Source organism: Macaca nemestrina, chromosome 8 (genome assembly GCF_043159975.1).
Source record: "Macaca nemestrina isolate mMacNem1 chromosome 8, mMacNem.hap1, whole genome shotgun sequence".
In the NCBI taxonomy this organism is placed as follows: Eukaryota; Metazoa; Chordata; class Mammalia; order Primates; family Cercopithecidae; genus Macaca; species Macaca nemestrina.
Genome location: NC_092132.1, coordinates 14,292,624 through 14,316,357, shown reverse-complemented (window position 1 = coordinate 14,316,357; position 23,734 = coordinate 14,292,624). Strand labels below are relative to the sequence as shown.

The 23,734-nt window shown below is 38.7% G+C and overlaps 1 protein-coding gene across 3 annotated transcripts in view; it reads right to left on the bottom strand.

The window, feature by feature from the left end:
- LOC105492815 (adenylate cyclase 8) overlaps positions 1-23,734 on the bottom strand; it is a 268,639-nt gene that overhangs the window by 190,884 nt on the left and 54,021 nt on the right. For all 3 annotated transcript variants that reach the window (XM_011760072.2, XM_011760073.3, XM_011760074.3), the window contains exon 2: positions 20,638-20,787. In XM_011760072.2, coding sequence (XP_011758374.2) covers positions 20,638-20,787 — 150 coding nt within the window. The remainder of the gene's footprint in view (positions 1-20,637; positions 20,788-23,734) is intronic.

Sequence of the window (23,734 nt, the reverse complement as noted above, 5' to 3'; positions counted from 1 at the left end):
TGCAAATATTGCACCACATATCTCTCTACCACCCCATTCCATACCCGAAGAACATGCGTACTTGACTCTGTTTGACTATTCAATTCAATTCTCTTCAATAAACAGTAATCATGCTGACATGTGACAGACTCTGAGTGTGCTGCTGGGAGCTAAATATGTCACCAGCCCTGAAGAACACACAGTCTGTGGGGAATGCAGGAGCAGGAACCTCCCAAACACAAAACAAGGTCCATTGTAGAAGCAAGGACCTTGAACTCTGGTGACACTAGGAGTGACACAGGGGATGGGGAAGGGGTACCAGTTGGTGTCAGTCCCTAAATTAGTTAAGCCACAAGCATTTATTTCAAATAAGTGTCACAGCGATTCAATGAGGCAGGCTGGATTATTCCAATGTAACAGATAAGAAAGCTGAAGCACATGAAGTTACATTCTTTGCTCAAGTTTATATACCTAATGAGGTGCAAAGCTGGTATTCCAAACCAGGCCAGTCTAAGTCTGTTGTCTATGTAGCCATTAAGTTGCCTATAAATACAGTTAAGATTCTCTCAGAAATTCTGCTGAAAGAATTCTAACACTGAAAGATCCGAAGTCACAGATAGATTGGGGTGTTAGCTATTGGACACTTCCCTGTGACACTCCCCGCAACTCTGAAAATTTATTTTATACTATAGTAACTTCAAAATCCCTTAAAATACATGCTATAATTGGTGATGGGGACAGGATATTTTGTAAAAGTTACTAAAATATTGCTTCAGTGTGCTGGAAAAAAAAAAACCCACTACATATCTTTTGGATAACTGCAAATGCTGGTGTGGAAAAGACCTTTACATTGTAAGTTTCCCCCCCACCCAAGAACATTCTGTCTCCTCCCAGGGGGTAGGGGTAGTGGTTGATACAGGTTTTGTGGGTCCTGAGACTTAAATAACTTGGGGGGTGGGGTAAGAGAATCCTCTTTAAGAAAAACTGTGAAAATCATAACTGCAAACTTGCTAGGGTCCTTCTGAAGGCCTTAGAAGGGGTTTGCGAGTGAAGGCCTTTGAAGCTTAACCATCATTGGCTTCATGATAAGGGCACTTCTTATAAAGCAAACTATATTTCATTATTGTAAGTGTTGGAAGATGCTAACACCTTGGAGAACTACCTAACCCATGGCTGCATGTGGACAGATAAAGCGAATTATTGCCTATTTCAAGTATTAATATGCAACAGTTTCCATAGATACCTGATTATCCCTATGCCATAATATACGCTTCAGAGGTTATTTGAACACCATCTTCTACACAGTGAATTCTTAGTTTCTAATGCAATTTTTATAATTCTGAATTCTTTTTTTGTTCATTGATATATATTTTATGCACTCATCTACTGAAATTTAAACAATATTGAATATATATTTTATCTTGATGTGGAACTGAGCTTTTCACATTTATTCAAGAAGATTATATTTTAATATCAATTGGAGGAGCTAATTTGAAAGTTGAAAGATACTTAAAATTCAAATAAGAAGCCCTTTGCTTGCAGCATTCTCAGGAGATTATATACCCTCCTCAAATACAATATTTAAAAAATTTCTAAAGTAATTTACATTTGTAGTGTGTTTACAGTTAAAAATTACCTTTACATGGAGCTCATTTTATTTCAAAACAACCTTGGTAGAAATTATTAAAATGGTTTTACAAATGAGGAGACTGAAGCTCAGAGATTACCTTGCTCAAGGCCAGCCTGTCCCATCACGCAGGACACCAACGCCGTATTCTGCTTCTGCTGCATCTCAACTATCAAGAAAGCATGACCCTTCAGGCCAGCACTCCGAAACAGAAATTGAACAGAGGCTGGAAGGCTCCACCCCTTTACTACTGTATCTCCTCACATTGCCTGGAGAAACTGCCTGGGTCGGGTGTGAGCACATGGTGTTTGTAACCTCCTCCTCAGAACCTTAGTAAGTGGAATTATCACTTTTCACACCAGTGTTTAACTGTGAGCTTGTGTCAGTTTTCTGCTCATGAGAAGAACAACGATCAGTCCAAACTTTCTTATTTATACTTGAAAACAGAAAATATCAGAATCAACAGAGTTCACTTGGACAATATTTGTAATACTCATTCATTTGGTGGGCCTCTTGGTTTTTCAATCATCCATAGGTGTAATCCAACCTTCTTTGCTTTTTTCCTCTTTTCATACTCCAAACATCTCTATTGGTTTCTCTCTTTACTTATTTAAAATCAATTCAGTCTCTGGTAGTCTGAGGATTTTGCTTTCTGTGGAATATATGTATTTCACAATTAAAGAAATGCCTAAAGGAGAGAAGCAATAAATAGGGACTACATCACTACCAGTGAGAGCTCTTATTGGGCACCTACTATGTTTCAAGCTTTGCACATGAATTATGTGATTTAATCCTCATAACAACTAATGAGATAGGGGTATTTATTACTACTATTCCACAGATATGTAAATTGAGGCACAGAGAGGTTAGGTACTTGTCCTAGGCCACAGAGCAAGTAAGTGGCAGCACCCAGATGTGCACACAGGCATCTGAATTCATTAGTGAATTCTCCTTTTCAGAATTTGTGCTGCAGAATCTGATTTAGAGTTCATCCTTTTCTTTGGTGCAGTGGATCACATGGGGCTGACTCTTGAATCATAATCTTTTCCATGACTCCATCTAATCTATTGTGAAGTATGTTCCACTACTCATTCACACATCTGACAAACTGTTCTTCAGCAAACATGTAGTAAGGAATGAGTTAGTGGCAGGCCCTGTGCTCTGCACTGGGGAGAGCACTGGAGAAGCTTCACTCTGCCTTCACCATGCTTGCAGTGTGCTTGGTCGAGAAACTGAAAATGACTATAATGAAATATTAATGACTGTTTACATAGAAGTCAGCACAAGGCATCATGTGTCTCTTGCATATTCCAAAGAGATTCTGGAATAATAGGTGTGAAAACTAAAATGCTTTGAGCTGTTGGGGAATCAGGGGTTGTAAAGATGAAATATTTACACCCCTGCAATTAATATATGAAAGACATGGCTTCCACAAATCTAAATTGCAAATTCAGTTGGACAGTGAGAATGAAGAAAGAAGAGTTAATGGAGTATAGAGTTCAACAAGAACATTCTCTGTTGGATATGAAAATTCATGCAAAAACTAGCCTCCAATTTACTAAAGAGGGAAGAAAAATGATTCTTCAATATCTGTCAATAATGATGTGAGTAGCCTAACTGGGAGATATCCCCCACCAGAAATGGGGGACTGACACCTCACACCTCACATGGCAGGGTACACCCCTGAGACGAAGCTTCCAGAGCAAGAATCAGACAGCAACACTTACTATTCAGCAATATTCTATCTTCTGCAGCCTCCACTGCTGATAACCAGGCAAACAGGGTCTGGAGTGGACTTCAAGCAAACTCCAACAGACCTATAGCTGAGGATCCTGACTGTTAGAAGGAAAACTAACAAACAGAAAGGACACCCACACCAAAACCCCATCAGTACGTCACCATCATCAAAGACACAAAGATGGGGAAAAAGCAGTGCAGAAAAGCTGGGAATTCAAAAAATCAGAGTGCATCTCCCCCTCCAAAGGAATGCAGCTCATCACCAGCAATGGAAAAAAGCTGGACAGAGAATGACTTTAACAAGTTGAGAGAAGAAGTCTTCAGTCGATCAAACTTCTCAGAGCTAAAGGAGGAACTATGTAACCAGCGCAAAGAAACTAAAAACCTTGAAAAAAGAATGGATGAATGGATAAATAGAATAATCAATGCAGAGAAGACCTTAAAAGAACTGATAGAGATGAAAACCATAACACAAGAACTATGTGACAAATGCACAAGCTTCAGTAACTGACTCGATCAACTGGAAGAAAGAGTATCAGCGATTGAAGATCAAATGAATGAAATGAAGTGAGAAGAGAAGTGTAGAGAAAAAAGTAAAAAGAAATGAACAAAGCCTCCAAGAAATATGGGATTATGTGAACAGACCAAATTTACATCTGATTGGTGTGCCTGAAAGTGATGGGGAAAATGGAACCAAGTTGGAAAATACTCTGCAGGATATCATCCAGGAGAACTTCCCCAACCTAGTAAGGTAGGCCAACATTCAAATTCAGGAAATACAGAGAATGCCACAAAGATACTCCTGGAGAAGAGCAACTCCAAGACACATAATTGTCAGATTCACCAAAGTTGAAATGAAGGAAAAAATTTTAAGGGCAGCCAGAGAGAAAGGTCGGGTTACACACAAAGGGAAGCCCATCAGACTAACAGTAGATCTCTCGACAGAAACTCTCCAAGCCAGAAAAGAGTGGGGGCTAATATTCAATATTCTTAAAGAAAAGAATTTTGAACCCAGAAGTTCATATCCAGCCAAACTAAGTTTCATAAGTGAAGGAAAAATAAAATCCTTTACAGACAAGCAAATGCTTAGAGATTTTGTCACCACCAGGCCTGCCCTACAAGAGATCCTGAAAGAAGCACTAAACATGGAAAGGAACAGGTACCAGCCATTGCAAAAACATGTCAAAATGTAAAGTCCATCGATGCTAGGAAGAAACTGCATCAACTAGCAAGCAAAATAACCAGCTAATATCATAATGACAGGATCAAGTTCATACATAACAATATTAACCCTAAATGTAAATGGACTAAATGGTCCAATTAAAAGACACAGACTGGCAAATTGGATAAAGAGTCAGGACCCATCAGTGTGCTGTATTCAGGAGACCCATCTCACATGCAGAGACACACATAAGCTCAAAATAAAGGGATGGAGGAAGATCTACCAAGCAAATGGAAAACAAAAAAAAAAAAAGCAGGGGTTGCAATCCTAGTCTCTGATAAAACAGACTTTAAACCATCAAAGATCAAAAGAGACAAAGAAGGCCATTATATAATGGTAAAGGGGTCAATTCATCAGGAAGAGCTACCTATCCTAAATATATATGCACCCAATACAGGAGCACCCAGATTCATAAAGCAAGTCCTTAGAGACTTACAAAGAGACTTAGACTCCCATACAATAATAATGGGAGACTTTAACACCCCACTGTCAACATTAGACAGACCAATGAGACAGAAAGTTAACAACGATATCCAGGAATTGAACTCAACTCTGCACCAAGCGGACCTAATAGACATCTATAGAACTCTCCACCCCAAATCAACAGAATATACACTCTTCTCAGCTGCACATCACACTTATTCCAAAATTGACCAAATAGTTGGAAGTAAAGCCCTCCTCAGCAAATGTAAAAGAACAGAAATTATAACAAACTATCTCAGACCACAGTGCAATTAAACTAGAATGCAGGACTAAGAAACTCAATCAAAACCGCTCAACTACATGGAAACTGAACAACCTGCTCCTGAATGACTACTGCGTACATAAAAAAATGAAGGCAGAAATAAAGATGTTCTTTGAAACCAATGAGAACAAAGATACAACATACCAGAATCTCGGGGACACATTTAAAGCAGTGTGTAGAGGGAAATGTATAGCACTAAATGCCCACAAGAGAAAGCAGGAAAGATCTAAAATTGACACCCTAACATCACAATTAAAAGAACTAGAGAAGCAAGAGCAAACACATTCACAAGCTGGCAGAAGGCAAGAAATAACTAAGATCAGAGCAGAACTGAAGGAGATAGAGACACAAAAAACCCTCCAAAAAGTCAATGAATCCAGGAACTGGTTTTTTGAAAAGATCAACAAAATTGATAGACTGCTAGCAAGACTAATAAGAAGAAAAGAGAGAAAAATCAAATAGACGCAATAAAAAATGATAAAGGGGATGTCACCACCAACCCCACAGAAATACAAACTACCATCAGAGAATACTATAAACACCTCTATGCAAATAAACTAGAAAACCTAGAAGAAATGGATAATTTCCTGGACACTTACACTCTTCCAAGACTAAACCAGGAAGAAGTTGAATATCTGAATAGACCAATAGCAGGCTCTGAAATTGAGGCAATAATTAATAGCCTACCAACCAAAAAAAGTCCAGGACCAGACGGATTCACAGCCTAATTCTACCAGAGGTACAAGGAGGAGTTGGTACCATTCCTTCTGAAACTATTCCAATCAATAGAAAAAGAGGGAGTCCTTCCCAACTCATTTTACGAGGCCAACATTGTCCTGATACCAAAGCCTGACAGAGATACAACAAAAAAAGAGAATTTTAGACCAATATTCCTGATGAACATTGATGCAAAAATCCTCAGTAAAATACTGGCAAACCTAATCCAGCAGTACATCAAAAAGCATATCCACCATGATCAAGTGGGCTTCATCCCTGGGATGCAAGGCTGGTTCAACATACTCAAATGAATAAATGTAATCCAGCATGTAAACAGAACCAAAGACAAAAACCACATGATTATCTCAATAGATGCAGAAAAGACATTTGACAAAATTCAACAGCCCTTCATGCTAAAAACTCTCAATAAATTTGGTATTGATGGAACATATCTCAAAATAATAAGAGCTATTTATGAAAAACCCACAGCCAATATCATAATAAATGGGCAAAAACTGGAAGCATTCTCTTTGAAAACTGGCACAAGAGAGGGATGCCCTCTCTCACCACTCCTATTCAACATAGTGTTGGAAGTTCTGGCCAGGGCAATCAGGCAAGAGAAAGAAATCAAGGGTATTCAGTTAGGAAAAGAAGACGTCAAATTGTCCCTGTTTGCAGATGACATGATTGTATATTTAGAAAACCCCAACATCTCAGCCCAAAATCTCCGTAAGCTGATAAGCAACTTCAGCAAAGTCTCAGGATACAAAATCAATGTGCAAAAATCACGAGCATTCTTATACACTAATAACAGACAAACAGCCAAATCATGAGTGAACTCCATTCACAATTGCTTCAAAGAGAATAAAATATCTAGGAATCCAACTTACAAGGGATGTAAAGGACCTCTTCAAGGAGAACTACAAACCACTGCTCAATGAAATAAAAGAGGATACAAACAAATGGAAGAACATTCCATGCTCATGGATAGGAAGAATCAATATCGTGAAAATGGTCATACTGCCCAAGGTAATTTATAGATTCAGCGCCATCCGCATTTAGCTACCAATGACTCTCTTCACAGAATTGGAAAAAACTACTTTAAAATTCATATGGAACCAAAAAAGAGCCTGCATTGCCAAGAAAATTCTAAGCCAAAAGAACAAAGCTGGAGGCATCACGCTACCTGACTTCAAACTATACTACAAGGCTACAGTAACCAAAACAACATGGTACTGGTACCAAAACAGAGATATAGACCAATGGAACAGAACAGAGTCCTCAGAAATAATACCACACATCTACAGCCATCTGATCTTTGACAAACCTGAGAAAAACAAGAAATGGGGAAAGGATTCCCTATTTAATAAATGGTGCTGGGAAGATTGGCTAGCCATAAGTAGAAAGCTGAAATTGGATTCTTTCCTTACTCCTTATATGAAAATTAATTCAAGATGGATTAGAGACTTAAATGTTAGATCTAAAACCATAAAAACCCTAGAAGAAAACCTAGGTAATACCATTCAGGACATAGGCATGGGCAAGGACTTCATGTCTAAAACACCAAAAGCAACGGCAACAAAAGCCAAAATTGACAAATGGGATCTAGTTAAACTAAAGAGTTTCTGCACAGCAAAAGAAACTACCATCAGAGTGAACAGGCAACCTACAGAATGGGAGAAAATTTTTGCAATCTACTCATCTGACAAAGGGCTCATATGCAGAACCTATAAAGAACTCAATCAAATTTACAAGAAGAAAACAAACAACCCCATCAAAAAGTGGGCAAAGAATATGAACAGACACTTCTCAAAAGAAGACATTCATACAGCCAACAGGCACATGAAAAAATGCTCATTATCACTCACCATCAGAGAAATGCAAATCAAAACCACAATGAGATACCATCTCACACCAGTTAGAATGGCAATCATTAAAAAATAAGGAAACAGCAGGTGCTGGAGAGGATGTGGAGAAATAGGAACACTTTTACACTGTTGGTGGGACTGTAAACTAGTTCAACCATTGTGGGAAACAGTGTGGTGATACCTCAAGGTTTTAGAACTAGAAATACCATTTGACCCAGCCATCCCACTACTGGGGATATACCCAAAGGATTATAAGTCATGCTGCTATAAAGACACATGCACACGTATGTTTATCGTGGCACTATTCACAATAGCAAAGACTTGGAATCAACCCAAGTGTCCATCAGTGACAGACTGGATTAAGAAAATGTGGCACATATACACCATGGAATACTATGCAGCCATAAAACAGGATGAGTTCATGTCCTTTGTAGGGACATGGATGCAGCTGGAAACCATCATTCTCAGCAATCTATCGCAAGAACAGAAAACCAAATATCACATGTTCTCACTCACAGGTGGGAATTGAACAATGAGATCACTTGGACACATGAAGGGATCATCACACACTGGGTCCTATTGTGGGGAGCCGGGGTGGGGAGGGATAGCATTAGGAGATATACCTAATGTAAATGACGAGTTAATGGGTGAAGCACACCAACATGGCACATGTATACATGTGTAACAAACCTGCACATTGTGCACATGTACCCTAGAACTTAAAGTATAATAATAAATAAATAAATAAATAAATAAAAGAACTATGTGATAAAAAATGATTATAATCACATATTTGGGGAAAGAGAAATGCTTATTGGAAATGCTCCTTAAATTAATTATTACTTTACTCATTTGATACAGTGTTAGTGAATGTTTAAATACCAGGGTAGATATTATAGGGGGAAAATCACAATTCGTCCATGGATCAAGGAACTTGTAATATAACAGAGGAGATATGAAGGCATGACATATATAACTCTCAGACTAAGTTGGAAACTGCCAAGCTTACCAAACTCTTGTTTGTTACAAAAAAAAAATTCTATTTAAAAATCTCCTCTTGTTTTTAATTCTGGCACCTAACTCAGGACGTGGTCCACAGTATGTATTCTATAATGCAATAACCTAAATAGCTTTTGATAATATGTATTTGACTATCACCAAAGCTCTGAAGAGAACTCTTGAGTGGAAAGCTCTGAGAAAAAAGTCAATTAATGTAGAATTTTGATTGGATTTTAATGCTTTTGCTGAGTCCTGAACAATGAAGTGATAAAACAAGCATACTAGATGACCCCTGGACCAAGCTGTGCCTGAAGCCTGCTTAGAAATAGAACTCAAGTCTAATGCTGGTTGGGGAGGAAGACAGTCCACCACAGAATAAGTGATGTTCTGTGATTATTAGCAGTTTTCTTGTACTTGGTGGGTAGGAAAGGAGAAAGCTGGAGCCTTTAGAACACTTTGGAAGAGATACATGAACATAAAATCCCATGTGAGAAGGGCAAAAGGAGCTTCCTGAAGAACGCACTATCCTCAGTCTAGTCAGGACATATCACTGTTGGTGGGAGCCTTCACTGGAAGCTGCCACCTTCATGGGTCACTGGGTCTTTTCCTCTGGGTAGCTTTAGTGTGTGTTGAACGATATCTTTCCCCTATATTAAGACAACCCATCTAATTTTCCCACATCACTATGTGTATTCCTGTTGATCACATTACAGTCCTGTTGTGACAATTGTACACCTGCCCCTGGATATTCAGTAACAGGAGGCAATACATTCTTCTTATTGCTAGAACCAATATGAGTTGAGTTTCCCGTCATTTGAGACTAAAAGAGTGTGCCCGATGTGGAAGGGAGGGCTAGGGCCCTCCCAAGGGAGAGGGGAGTAGATTGTGAAGAGCATCCCGTGTTGAAGGACATCGTAGCATAATAATTGGTTATATGGGCTCTGGAGCAAGACTGTTTAGGTCTGAGAACCAACTGTGCAACTTACTAGCTCTCATTTAGCCTCTCTGTTTTTCAAATTCCTCATCTATAAAATGGAGGTAAAAAATTCACCCACTTCAGAGGGTTTATCTGAGGATTAAATGAAGTAATCTATGTGAAGTACGGAACCTCACACGTAGTAAATGCTATGTCAGAGCCAGTCTCTGTTACTTCCATCCAGGCAACGTTTAAGGAGGGTAGAGAGGTAAGACATGGGTCTGATTTCATTCTAAAGGCAACAGGAAGTTGTATTCGTATCCCAAGCTGGCATTAAAAAATTACCACAAAATGTGGTGGTTTAAAACAATAGAAATGTATTCTCCTACAGTTTTGGAGGTCAGAAGTCTGAAAGGAAGGTGTTGTCAGGGTTGGTTTTTCTTCCGGGGCCCTGATGGAGAAACTGTCCCATGTCACTCTCCTGGCTTCTGGTGGCTACCAGCGGTCCTTGCAGATGCCTCGCTCCAACCTGTGCCTCTGTCTTCACAAGGTGCTCTTTTGTGCACTTCCTGCGTCTGCCTCTGGGATTCTTTGTGTTCTCTTCTTATAAGGATACCAGTCATATTGAATTAAGGCCCACCCTAATCAAGTGTGATTTCATCTTGAATCAATCTGTAAAGAGCCTATTTCCCAGTAAGATCACATTCTGAGGTCTGGGGGAACATGCATTTTAGGGGGACACTATTCAACCCAGTATAGAAGTCATAGAGATGACCTAACTAGATCTAGTTTTTAGAAGGATCACTCTGGCTGCAGCCTGGAGAATGAATTTCAGGGAATGAAAGGGTTGTTACAGTGATCTAGGAGAGAAATGGAGAAGGAAGTAGGGTTAGAAACATTGGAAAAAATATGAAAGATGGATGAGAAAGAGAATTAACTGCTCATAATTATTACTGAATGTCAGGGAAAATGGAGAGGATGGGTAGTGTGAGCTTGAAGAGTTGGTGGACAAGTGGTGCTGTTTGTTCACTAAGGGAATACTGCAAGGGCAATGTTTTGGGAAGGAAAGATCAATACTTGTTGAGCAAATGAAGGATTAAATAATGGTTTTGCCCTATGCCAGGTTTCCTTTCACGTTGACGGCATAGTTCTAAGCCTCTGTCTCAACTTTCTAGATTCCAACGGCTGATCAAGAGTAGTATTAATGCTTTTAAAAGATCAACTTGGAATTTTGGACTTCTCATAAATAATTTACAGAATAGCACTGCATCACAGTGGCCTCCCTACACCGCTTAAGTGATTCACTAGCCTATCTACTGTGAAAGGCTGTCAACAGTATACACTAAATGCTCATAGCTAGCTGGTTCTTTCAAGTCTACCCCCCACGTCTGCAACTTGTGTCCTATCTTTACTAAGAGGCAGTAATGTTTGTTTCCAAATCTGTTTATGATAAGCAAGCTTTTGTTTCTATGAAAAATGAGTTGAATACTATACTATACTCAAAATTTTCATTCTAAAAACGTTGCTTTCAAATGAGCTGTGGGCAAGACATTTGCAAAAGATTAGAAGAAAAAAAATTCTAGGACGATTTTACACCAAGATAGCTGAGATAGTGCCTTTAAATTATTTTACCTCTTTTATAGCCAATCCATTTTGGGTGTAACTCATGCAAAATAGTAAATGTAGAATTCTGGTCAACTGACCCTTACTCCAGTCTCACTAAAATAAGCTATTTTAGGCATGGATTATTTTAAAAATACTTATTTTATTTTTCTCCTACTCTATTTTACTACCACTCTTGAAAAGTGCCTTCAACTGTATCAAGGCAACAGAGCATGTCTTCTCTTCAGCATTTTATAGTAAGGCTATATTAGGTTTCCAATTTCAATTTCTTTAGTCAAAATTATCTGCACAGACTTTCAAGATAAAAAGCCCCCACAGAGTTCTTCAGCGGCTCCTCCATCTTCTCCAGGCTAGATCAAAGGTGTTGAGGCCTCTGATGGTGATTGATTTGTGCTTTCTGGATGGCCTCTGTATGCAAATTATAATTGCACATGAGCATAGGGTCATGAACTGAATCAGGGGTAGCATTAACAATCTGTATTGCTTATGGATGCCAAATTTGAAGTAGAACACAAATAACAAGAAGAAAAACTGTTGTTACTAGAATCAGAATATCTTTTCCTTTGAAACTTAGGATATGGCCCAGGTGATCCAACAGTTCAAGGATCAGCCATGACCCCCAGCTCTCAACTATTGAGGCCCCACTATGTCAGCCAATGGGTCAGATGCTTTGTATATATTGCTTGATTTTCTGACAACTAGCTTGAGATGTAGGGTTTATTATCTTCGACAGATGTTGAATCTAAGGTTGGTATAAACACAGTCACCCAGATATAGACTTAGAGCTCTGAATCAAATACAGGTTTGTTTTTCTTCAAAGCCTTCCCTTCTTCCATCATGCCAGAAAACGCAAATAATGTGCTAGGAAAATTGCAAAGAACCAGGCAGCCAGATGGAATGCAAGAGCTGGTGTCCCACCCACATCGGGTAAACACAGTTCTTCGAGTGAAGTCAGTTGTTACAGGGAGATCAGAGGCCATTAACACTGGTACTGTGCTTGCCACTCAAAACCTTCCTGGTGATTGGAGGGAACTATGGTGCTAACCCTGATATAAAACAGCATGTGAAAAACCCATGTTAATGAAAAATGTCTCAGTGCCAAAAAGAAAGAAATAACTTACAACAGGAAACATTAGAGGAGGCTTCATAAGGGGGGGGGGATCTGAGCATCAGATTGGGGCGTTGGTGAGATTTTCACAGAAATAGCCCTAACATTTGTAGAGTTCTTTACAGCTGAAATAACACTTTTTCAGGCATTATGTTATTTGTCTCTCAAAACACTCCTGTGGGTTAGGGCGAGAATTATCATTTCTAATTGAGAGATGAGGAAACTCACATACAAAATGGTTTGACAACTTGCTCAGAGTCACACTAGCAAGTTAGAAATAGAAATGGGACAAGCATCTAGGTCAATACTGTCCAGTAGAAATACAACGTGAACCACATATACAATTTAAAAATTCCCAATTTAAAAATTCTATAAAAAATTAGCCAGAAACAGTTGAAAATCATTTTAATTGTATATTCTACTTAACCAAATATATTCAAAATATCATTTCAATGTATAATGAACATTCAATTAGTTTGTAAAAAGTCATTAATGAGATATTTTGCATTTCTTCTTTTTTTGGATTGTCTTTAAAATCTGGTGTGTATTTTCCATGCACAGCATGTCTCATTTTAAGACAGGCACATTGCAGGTGCTAAATATACACACAGGGCTAGTGGCTGCCATACTGGACAGAGTAGAGATTTTCTGACTTCTAGCCCAGTGTCTTTGTGCTCTGCTGAACTGCCTCACAAATATATACAGAGTGGGAGTGGAACATCTCATCCTAATGGAGCAACAGTGGCATGTCATTCAGGTTCCTGGCAGGACATAGCTGGTACCTCAAAAGGGATAATGAAAGAGAGTTATTGAAAAATTAAGGTACTCAACAATGAATGGTAAAGCACCCCAAGGTTAGGAAGGGCTGGCAGCTACAAACACCCTTGGAATCTGGCAAATCCTTCACTTTAAGCGAGGGCTGCCTGTTAGGAACTATGGCTTTTGGTGGATAAATGCAGCCACTGTCAATCTACAATCCAGCAGGGTAGGATATGGGAAGATAAATGCATTGACGTCTCTGTCCTCCCACACTCTAGTTCACGTCCAGTACCTCCCACTGGCTGAACCCAACCAGAAGCCAGAGGATAATGAGTCTGTTGATGAGATCCATAAAGGCCACACTCCAGGGGCAAAGAAAATGGCAGAGAAGCAGAGAGGGATGGAGACAGATAGGGAACGACCAGCAAGAAATCCCAGTCATAGACATGCAGGGCATCTTTGCTGGGCTGTGTGAGGTGTTGGGGTACAAAGTGGGAGGTAGCAAGTGAAATGATTGGAATGTCACGCTGGAGCCAGGTGGTGAATGGGCTGTGAGGCACAGTAAATGAAATTGGGTGGGTTCTATGGGCAGTAGCAATCCTGGGGCTTTCTTGCAATTAGTGTGAGGTCTTATATAATCCAAATTGGGCACTAAGAAGATGATCCTGACAGGTGTAATACTCTGTGCTGGGGTTTTGAGATGTGAGTTAGTCATACACCTCCCTTCTCAAATGAACCAAGTGAGAAATAGATACGGAAAACAGACAGGAATCGACTAAATCAAATCATTCAATCAAAGCAGCCACTTTATTATTGGCAAACGAATGGGAGACTTGGCTGCAAAGGAAGCAGACGTGAGCTTCCTATTTTTTATTTCTGCTCTATAGCCACAGTTGCCCAGCCAGAGGCAGAGTAGCTGGCTACTGTGGGCTCACTGCATCAGTGGAATCCCTGCAGGGAGGACAGCAGCCTGAATGTCTGGGCTTCCTATAAGGGGGAAAGGGACAGCAGCCTGCATGGGTGGCCTCTCTGTGGGGAGGAGAGGAGCCTGCATGGGTGGGCTCCCTGTGAAGAGGATGAGAACTTGCATGGGTGGGCTCCCTGTGGGGGACAGAGGAGATGGCATGAGTGGGCTCTCTGTAGGGAGGACAGGAGCCTGCATGAGTGGACTCCCTGTGGGGAGGAGAGGAGACTGCATGAGTGGGCTCCCTGTGGGGAGGAGAGGAGACTGCTTGAGTGGGCTCCCTGTGGGGTAGACTGCCTGTGGGGAGGAATCAAATTCTTATCCCACAGAAAGGTCTGGAGAATGTATGTACAATGACTTCTAACGTATGAATCCTGCTCTCTGGAGAAAAGAAACCAGTGGATTCCTCCCTCACCATCTCAACGTCAGATAGAGAGGGACAACAATAGGTGAAAGAAAGCAGTGGCTTTGACTTCATGCCCCGCAGAGCTCAGTAAGTTTGTTTAGTTTATTGTTTTAATTTCATAGATTATAAGGAAAATGGAGAAAAGGGAAATAGATTTATTTTTCAAGAAGAATGTTAAGGCGAGTGACTACAGGTGGCTAGATTAGTATACACTGGTTAGAAACTGGTTAACACCAATTAGAAAGCTATTTTGTGAGAGGACTTAAACCAGGCAGTACTAGTAAAGGAAATATAGAAAAAATGTGTGCATAAATGGTGAAGATAGCACCCACAGGGATAGGGACCACGGTTGATGTGAATGGATCAGGTACAAGGGTGTATCACCGAGAAAGAGGAGTACTTTTTCAGGGGGTGGGAGGATCATGAACAGGCTGAGCTGATGATATGTGTGAGACATGCTGAGGAGGCTATCGAGCTGGTGCTGGTGGTGGGCATCTGGAGCTCAGAAAAGAATGCTGATGTGGGAGCAATCAGGAAGTGATGATTAAAGCCATGATATAGCACCTAAAGAGAACTAAGAGATGAACAAAAAAGAAGGGGTCAAGGAGAGGCCCTTGAAGGATGCCTACATTTAAGGGTTTAGAGGAGGAGGAGGGATATGTGAAGGAAACAGGAATCTGAGACTGGAAAGAAAATCAAGTGCCCCATAGTAAAATTAAGAGAGGAGAGTGCTTCAAGGAAAGGGTGTTGGGGGGTGACTCAGCAATACCAAGTGCTGTAAAAATCAAGGATATGAGGAGGCAAAAATAAGCCAAGGGTATAGCAGAATATATAAAGAGATTAATTCCATACAGAAATGCATGAATGAAACTCTCATGGAGGTGACATTTGAGCTGAGTTTTGAAGGATGGATAAGGTACAGGGATGAAAGGAAGGTTACACTAGGTAGGGAAAAACATGTAAACAAAGGCATGAGTGTAGAGGGTAAGGAGAATGTGTAGGAAACTGAATATTTCAGTATAAACTAAAGAATAATGAATATGAAAGATGTTGATAACATATAAGGCTGAACATGATGGGTGGTCAGTGGGTGGCTTTGAATGTAAGGAATGAAGAATAACAGAAAATGACTTGGAAGTAAGAGGATTTTGGAGTATAATGAGAAGACCTATCTAGTTGGAGCAGAAAGAATAAAGATGCTAAGGTTCTACCACTTTTAGGTCAACTTTGATTCTCTGAATGAATTAACAGTGACAACGCTCTACTGTACTGGTCAATATTATTTTTAACTTTAAAAAGTCCCCAGGATGTTAAAAGGCACCAAAATGAATCAAATGAATCAACTCAGAACTCAGTAGGAAACCCAGCTTTCTCAATCTACTGTCCGAACAACCAGTTTACACCAATATTGTCTAACAAAGATATTTAAGTTTAACAGAATTGCTTTAATACAGCTAAAACATCTGCTGCATTTAAAAATAATCTTCCTGCTGCTGCAACATATGGTATCATCAGAAACTTTATTCCAGTGCCCCCAGAGCTTCTGAGACACCTTGAAATGCCATGATTACCATAACGAGGTTTATACAATTCTCCAAGCTGAAAGAAAAACAATTAATTCATTTTAATATTTAAAATAAATATGGGCCACTTGCATCATCTGGGAGAAGAAGCAGGATTATGAGAACTATAATAATTAGAATCTAACTCCCTAAAGAAAGATGCTTCAAGATGTAGCTTCCAGATGGAAAATTCCCCTAACAAGTCGGCTTAAGATGCAAGCTCAGCCTGTCTCAGTCTCTCCTGAATTGGCTCTTCCCACTAAGATTTTAAATGAAGGGCACAACGGGCACAGGTATCTTTATTTTTACCCAAAGGAGTTATTATAATATTCATGTAGGTAGAAGTGAAGCTAGGAGCAAAAGTTTGAATTCAATATAACTAGTTAAATAAATATTACTCAGAAGATCCTACATTTCAGCCACTACGCTAGATAAAAACCAGAGAATCCATTGAATTATATAGAGTAGCTGCCTTTAACTAGTCTTTAGAGGTTGTGGAGAGAGAGAAGCACAGATTAGTATATGTCATAAAGTGGGACACATTCTTTAATAGACTTAACTATCATGGCATGTGGCGAGTACAAGAAAACCATCTCAACTCTACCTGGGAGACAAAAGCAAGCCTCGTGGAGAAAGGAATGCTGAGGCAGAAGAGTAGAGACACATTAGGAGGGAGGTGCATTTCCCAGAACTATTAATACATGGCACAGGGTGGTGAAATAGCAGTTTGGGGAAAGAGACATGCAATGATTGAGATCCATGTGGCATGCTGTAATAGAGATCTGACAAAGAATTTCTTCACTTTGGTGTACACAGCACTTTGAATAATGCCTGGTGCATAGTTAACACTCAGGAAATATATAGCTGTTATTGAATGGAAAGCAGTAAGGTTCCACTTAACAGGTTCACAATTTGCTTCAGGATGTCAGAGAAAACCTAGTGTCCGGCATTGCTGTCCTTTACTAGGTCATACGTATCTTGTCATCGGTATCTTTGCTAATTTCTTTCCTTCCTCTCTTCTAAGAATTAAAGTCATACTCATCCTCCAGGTCCAATTCAGAGTAAAGACTGAGTCTTATTTGGCTGTCTCTCTACAGCATGAATGGGTGAATAGATAGAAGAATAAATGAATGAATGAGTGATCATGGGAATTCTCATAAATCCTTCCAACAAACTACTTCCTCTCTTCCTTCAAGATTTTTGCATGTGTTTTTTGCTCTTTATGGTGTACTCTTTACTGCCTCTCCACTGAGCTGAGTCCTATTCACATGTCAGCTCAGGTAAAATTATTTTTCTAGGTTAGTTTTGACTCATACACTATTGACATACGTGTCCGTGTAGCCATTAATCTTCTACACCAGGTAAACTCTTTAAGGCCAGAAACTGATTGCTGGTCAGCATTATATTCCCAATGCTCAGCAGGGCTCCTGACACATAATAGACCCTCCATAAAGAAATTAATTCACAGTTGAACAAATTAAATGATTAATTTTTTTGTATCCTACCATGAGATAAAAATCATGAATGCATGAAAAATCTCACAAAACATGGTCATTTCTGTTGAATATAACCTATTTGATTCTCAATTTATAATTGCAAAATATTACCATCAATCTTATTTAGGATCATTATCCAAGGAAAAGGTATCTGCTGTCACTTCGGTTCTTACAGCATCTCCTTCACAGGGTATAGAATTTTTAACAGTTATGTCATTATAATTAGTTCTGATAAGAGGTAGATGAGAATTCATTTGTCAATGACACATGATATTTTAAAAGACATGGATGGGACCTAATGATGATTCTGGTTGCTATGCACTTAAGGAGAGCCATCATCCTGATTTACCTCCATATAAATAACCCTAAGTTATTACAACTGAGCCAAGTCAATCCATAATAAATTCTCACATGAGTCCTCTTGGGACTGAACTATGTTGACTGATTCATATAAATCATTACACACAATAATGCTAATAGGAACTCTTCACTGACTTGCAAGGGCATCTCACACAAAGTAATTCTAACCATTAAGGAGACTTTTCAGGAAGGATGTTATTATTCCCATGGCATTGATGGGGAAACTAAGACTCAGAGTTTGCTCAAGCTCACTAAAATAGTAACTAAGCAAAAATTACTAATCCAGGGCAATCTCATTTGAAAGTCTATGTTTTCTCTGCCAGACTACACTGCCCATCTATTACTGAGGAAGTTCTCAAGGATAATGGAAACCTGAAGCAGGGATCAAATGCCAGTGGAAAGTAACTTTAGCACTGATGCTGTAGAGTCAGCTATCTCAGACAATACCCTTGAGTAAATAAAAGGTGGTCAACATGCCACAAATATCATAGTTGTGAATATAGGACTAAAAGAAGCCTACACAATATTTTACTCCATCCTAGGAACAAAGCACCTTCCACAAAAGATAGTCTTTTCTTGTATTTTATCCAAGAAATCAATGAAACTGACTTATCTGTTTGTATTGCTTTCTACATAGTATCTCATTTGAGGCAAATGTAATGCAGAAGAGAAAGATATTGGCCCATGTATAAAAAAGGAACCTATGGTGAAGAGTTTAATAGCTTAGGTGGTCCAACTAGGAAGTAATAAGAGCCATGACCCAAACTCTAGTGGTCTTTCACTACATTCTAGTTGTCGCTTTCTCTTACCTCTGTATATTATTATTTTCTTCCTCCTTCTGCCAACTCAAAAAAAATAAATAAATAAAGATTAGAGGGAATGGTGGATGATTCCTCCACAATTTTAGATTAATAGATCACAGTGATTCCAAGACACCCAACTTGAAGGATGGGAAAAGAAGCAAAAAGTCTTATGGAGATGGTAAGGCAATAACTTTTAGTGTCTCCAATATATCATAAACACTAAATAAGAGGCAGCCCAGACAACTCACCCACAATTTCAGCTCTCGTTGTGACAAAGCATTAAGAACAGCTGAATACATTATTAATATGGCAGCATTCTCTGAACCAGCACAGATCCCATGGAAAGAGTGACATGCCAGTCTGGCAACTGATCTGTTTTGCACAGGAACATAATACAATAGTCCTGGGAGATACTCATGTTTATTGTACAGGGCGTTTTCTTTCTTAAAGTTATTTTTCTTAATTATTCCAAGGGTTATTCAGAGAAATTACTATGAGGTTCCAGAATTATTTTAGGCAATAACTTCGAAATTCCTTATTCTAAATTTTGTAAAGTCAAAGTAAGATCTGAAAACTCAGGAGTTTCCTCTGCCCCAGGAGACAGCAGATGGCAGTGGGAGTTGAGTCCTGGCAGGTGTACCCTACCTGTCCGTCTCATCCATTATCACCCAGACCTGGCTTCACTCACTTCAAAGATCCCTGACTCCCTGGTGATTTGATGCAAATTAATCATGAAGTAAGTGTTGAGTCTTTCTCTGCTACTTTCTTTATGATTTTTGCAAACTATTATTACCTAAAGTCTTAAATAAGAAATGTGCTGTATTATAAATAATAAGACATAACTTTAAGAAAAAGGTCTTAGTTAAAAAAAGGTCTCGTATTATAAAAATAATATATCTACAAGCATAAAATTTCCAAGAACATATATACTTGGGATGCTATAAATTGATGCTAAAACCAATTTTCAACACATTCCTGATATTCCTCTTGGAAAATTGTTTTCAGAGCCAAAGGTATACATGGATTTAAAATATATAAATAGCTTTAATAGGGACAAATCTTTATTCTTTGAAAGTAAATTTGATTTTGGAGAAATATATTATTTGAGGCCAAAACTACTTTTAAGTTCCTATAATATCCACCCAATCAGGATGTCCAAAAAATTATTTTATCTTAACCTCTCCAAATTGGAACATATTATTGCCCCCTGCAATCCAACTTCTTTTCCTACTGTATCCCTTATTCTGATGTTGGCATCATGTCCACAGGATTTTTGTGTGTGTATATCCCTTCTAAAAATCAGGTTGTGGTTTTAGAGACTAGGCATGTGTAAGATTCTTCTACGCGCTTACTCTAATTTGAATTGGTAGACAGTAAACATTTTTATCTGAAATAACACATTTACAGTTTAAAAGAAAGAGGGTCAAAGACAGGCATGCTGATGGTTTTGAGGCATCATGACCTTGTTCACAAACACAGATGTCAGTGAAAGGTGTCAGGAAATAAATCTGTGACTGTAATCACTTTATTTCTTATAGGGAACGATGAATTGAGTGTGGATAGAATAAGACCAACCCATTTTGACCTGTAAGTCTAACACAACTATTTCCAACTCTGGAATCCTGTGACATAAACTTTAAGAGAACACTTGCAAGTCAGGACGTGTTTGGGAGCAAAACAGGAGCTCCGTATAAGTTAGAGACTGGCTAGGTGATAACTAAAACACACAGCCTTGTCAGTTGGTACCTGTCTTTGGTTCTCTGTCTCCAGGCGCAGCCTGGCCTCCACACACCTCCGAGTCTCCAGGAAAGCTTGGCGCTGGGCCCGGTCTGACAGGTAACTGATGAAGATTCCAGCTGTGTTCATACACATGAATAACACTGCCTGGGCCACAACCTAAAACAAACACAGTCTGGTCAGGTGCTTAAAACAAAAGCTATTTACAAGCAACAATAAAATACACAAATAAATACGAATTTCCAAGGGAAATCCTAATGTAGTAATCCACATGTTTAATCGTATGTTTGTAGAACTATGCCCTTCATTCAGCTCTTGAGACAAATGTCATCTCTTCAGAGAGGGCTTCTTTCACCACTTTCTCCAATTTAGGCTTCTTTCTCCCCAGGTTTAGACTGGAGTCTTCATGGGAAACCTGCTGTGAAAAAGAGAGAATCTGGTTGACTTCTTTACTCCACCTTCTCTCTCTCCCCTTCACCAGCAAAAGCTTCTGGCTTTTAAGGGTTTGGAGAATCTGGTGGGAATAAAAAGAAGAGACTAATAAGAAACAGGAAAGGAATCCATTGAATACCTTTGACTTCGAATACATTGACTACTATATTTAGACTCTGGTGTTCTCAGATCTTCTTGGATAGAATCCAAGTCTTGTTTCTAACTCAAGAAAAGAAACGTGTTTATCTATTGCTTTTCATCTCCACTTCCATTATTCTATTTCTAGGCATTAAGATATGTTTCCTGGACCCTTAAATTGGGCCTCCCACTTTTTCATTTGCCCCCTTTCTAACTACTCTTCAGTCAAGAAAAGCAGACATTTTTGAAGAGGGGTCAGCACATGGAAGAAATGAACAACATAGTATGAATTTCTTTATTTTTATGGCTTTAGCCTGAGACCAGGTCATAGCTCATGCAGTGTGTGGTAGCTATAACTCCAATAGAAAATGCAGGTAGCTTAAAGAAGCAAAGAACAGAGTTCCAGACCACTGTAGCTTCCAGAAAGTGGGAGAAGAATTCCAAAAAGTAAAGAACTCGGTGAAAGAAAACCTAAAATTGTTTTATAACCTCTTAACTGAACCACATATGCATAGGGAAGACAGTAAGCAATTGAGCTAAGGATAAAAATAACTGAACTGATATTTGAACTGCAGTCCAAAAGACAAAGACTTTCTTTTGATTTCAGTCAAGTTAATTACCTGCTAAAGTGAAACAGAACAAAACAAAAATCACTCTTTCCAGGGGAATGTAAGATAATTCAGTCTTAACCACAGAGCATTCACAATGCCCAGAACATAGCACAGAATTATGTGACATAAAAATGAACATTAAAATATGACTCAATCTCAAGAGAAAAGATAGTTAACAGACATCTATTCTAATCTGACCCAGATGTTGGAATCAGCAGGCCGAGATTATAATAGTTCTTACAACTTTGCTCAGTGACATTCTAGCAATGAATGAAATTCACTGAAAGTAAATATTTTAGCAGTGAATGAAAAGAAATAGGAAAAGAAATAGAAACCTTAAAAAAAGAAAATTTCAGAAATGAAAAACAAAATATCTGAACCAACTGGATATTAACAGCAGAACATAGATGATGGGTCAGTAAATTTGGAAATATGCCAATAGAATATAACCATTTTGAAAAAAATTATTAATAAATAAATATTTAATAATATATAAATAAATAAAAATATATTTTATATACTTTTGTTTTGAGATGGAGTCTCACTCCACCACCCAGGCTGGAGTGCAGTAGTGTGATATCAGTTCACTGCAAACTGCACCTCTTGGGTTCAAGTGATTCTCCTGCCTCAGCCTCCTGAGTAGCTAGGATTACAGGCACCCACCACCACGCCCAGCTAATTTTTGTATTTTTAGTAGAGATGGGATTTCACCATGTTGGCCAGGCTGGCAGGTCTCAAACTCCTGACCTCAAATGATCTATCCACCTTGACCTCCCAAAGTGCTTGGATTACAGGAGTGAGCAACTGTGCCTGGCTTTTATATTTATATATATATTTATATATATTTTATATATATATATATATTATATTTTATATATATATATATATATATAGAGAGAGAGAGAGAGAGAGAGAGAGAGGAGAGAGAGAGAGAGAGAGAGAGACAGGCTCTCACTCTGTCACCCAGTAGCAGTAGCATGATCTTGGCTCACTGCAACCTCTGTCTCCCAGATTCAAGTAATTCTCCTGCCTCAGCCTCCCGAGTAGCTGGGATTACAGGTGTGCACCACCATGTGTGGCTAATTTTTGTATTTTTAGTAGAGATGAGGTTTTCCTGTGTTGGTCAGGCTGGTCTTGATGTCCTGACCTCAGGTGATCTGCCTGCCTGGGCCTCCCAAAGTGCTGGGATTACATGTGTGAGCCACCACGGTCAGCCGAAAAAAATTTTTTTAATGATTTATGAAAAGGTTTTATTAGTTTGTGTGACAACACTGAAAGGCCTAACATACATATAATTGGATTCTCAGAAGGAAAGGAAAGAGAGAGTGGGGCTAATTTGTTTAAAGAAATAATGCAATTCTTATAAATTTTATAAAGATACATATTTACAAGTTCAATAATCTCAGCAAACCCTACATAGGATAAATGTGAACAAAACTACCCTCCTTGCTGGGCACATCATAATCAAAATGCTTAAAAACCAAGGAAAATCTTGAAAACAGTCAGATAAAAATGTTACATATAGGGGACATATTCTTCAGTTATGATAAAGATTTTCAGATTCGATAAGAAGAAATATTGTATGTCCTATTTGTAACATATAGTCCTAAAATACATTGATATAAAAACTGGGAAGTCAAAACAAAGCTGGCTTTGTTGTATAAACACCAGACTAAAGATAATTTTTTGAAAAGGGCATTACTAGAGATAAGTAGGGTCACTACACAATAATAAAGGGTTTAATACATCAGAAATACATAAAAATTCTGAACATGGACACATTTAATAGCACAACCTCAAAATATATGCTGCAAAATAGGATAAAAGTCTATGTAATTATTTATAAATCTATAGTCATAGCGGTCTCTTTTAACACAATTTTCAGCAGTTTATATATCAAACAGATTAAAAAGTCAGCAAAGAGA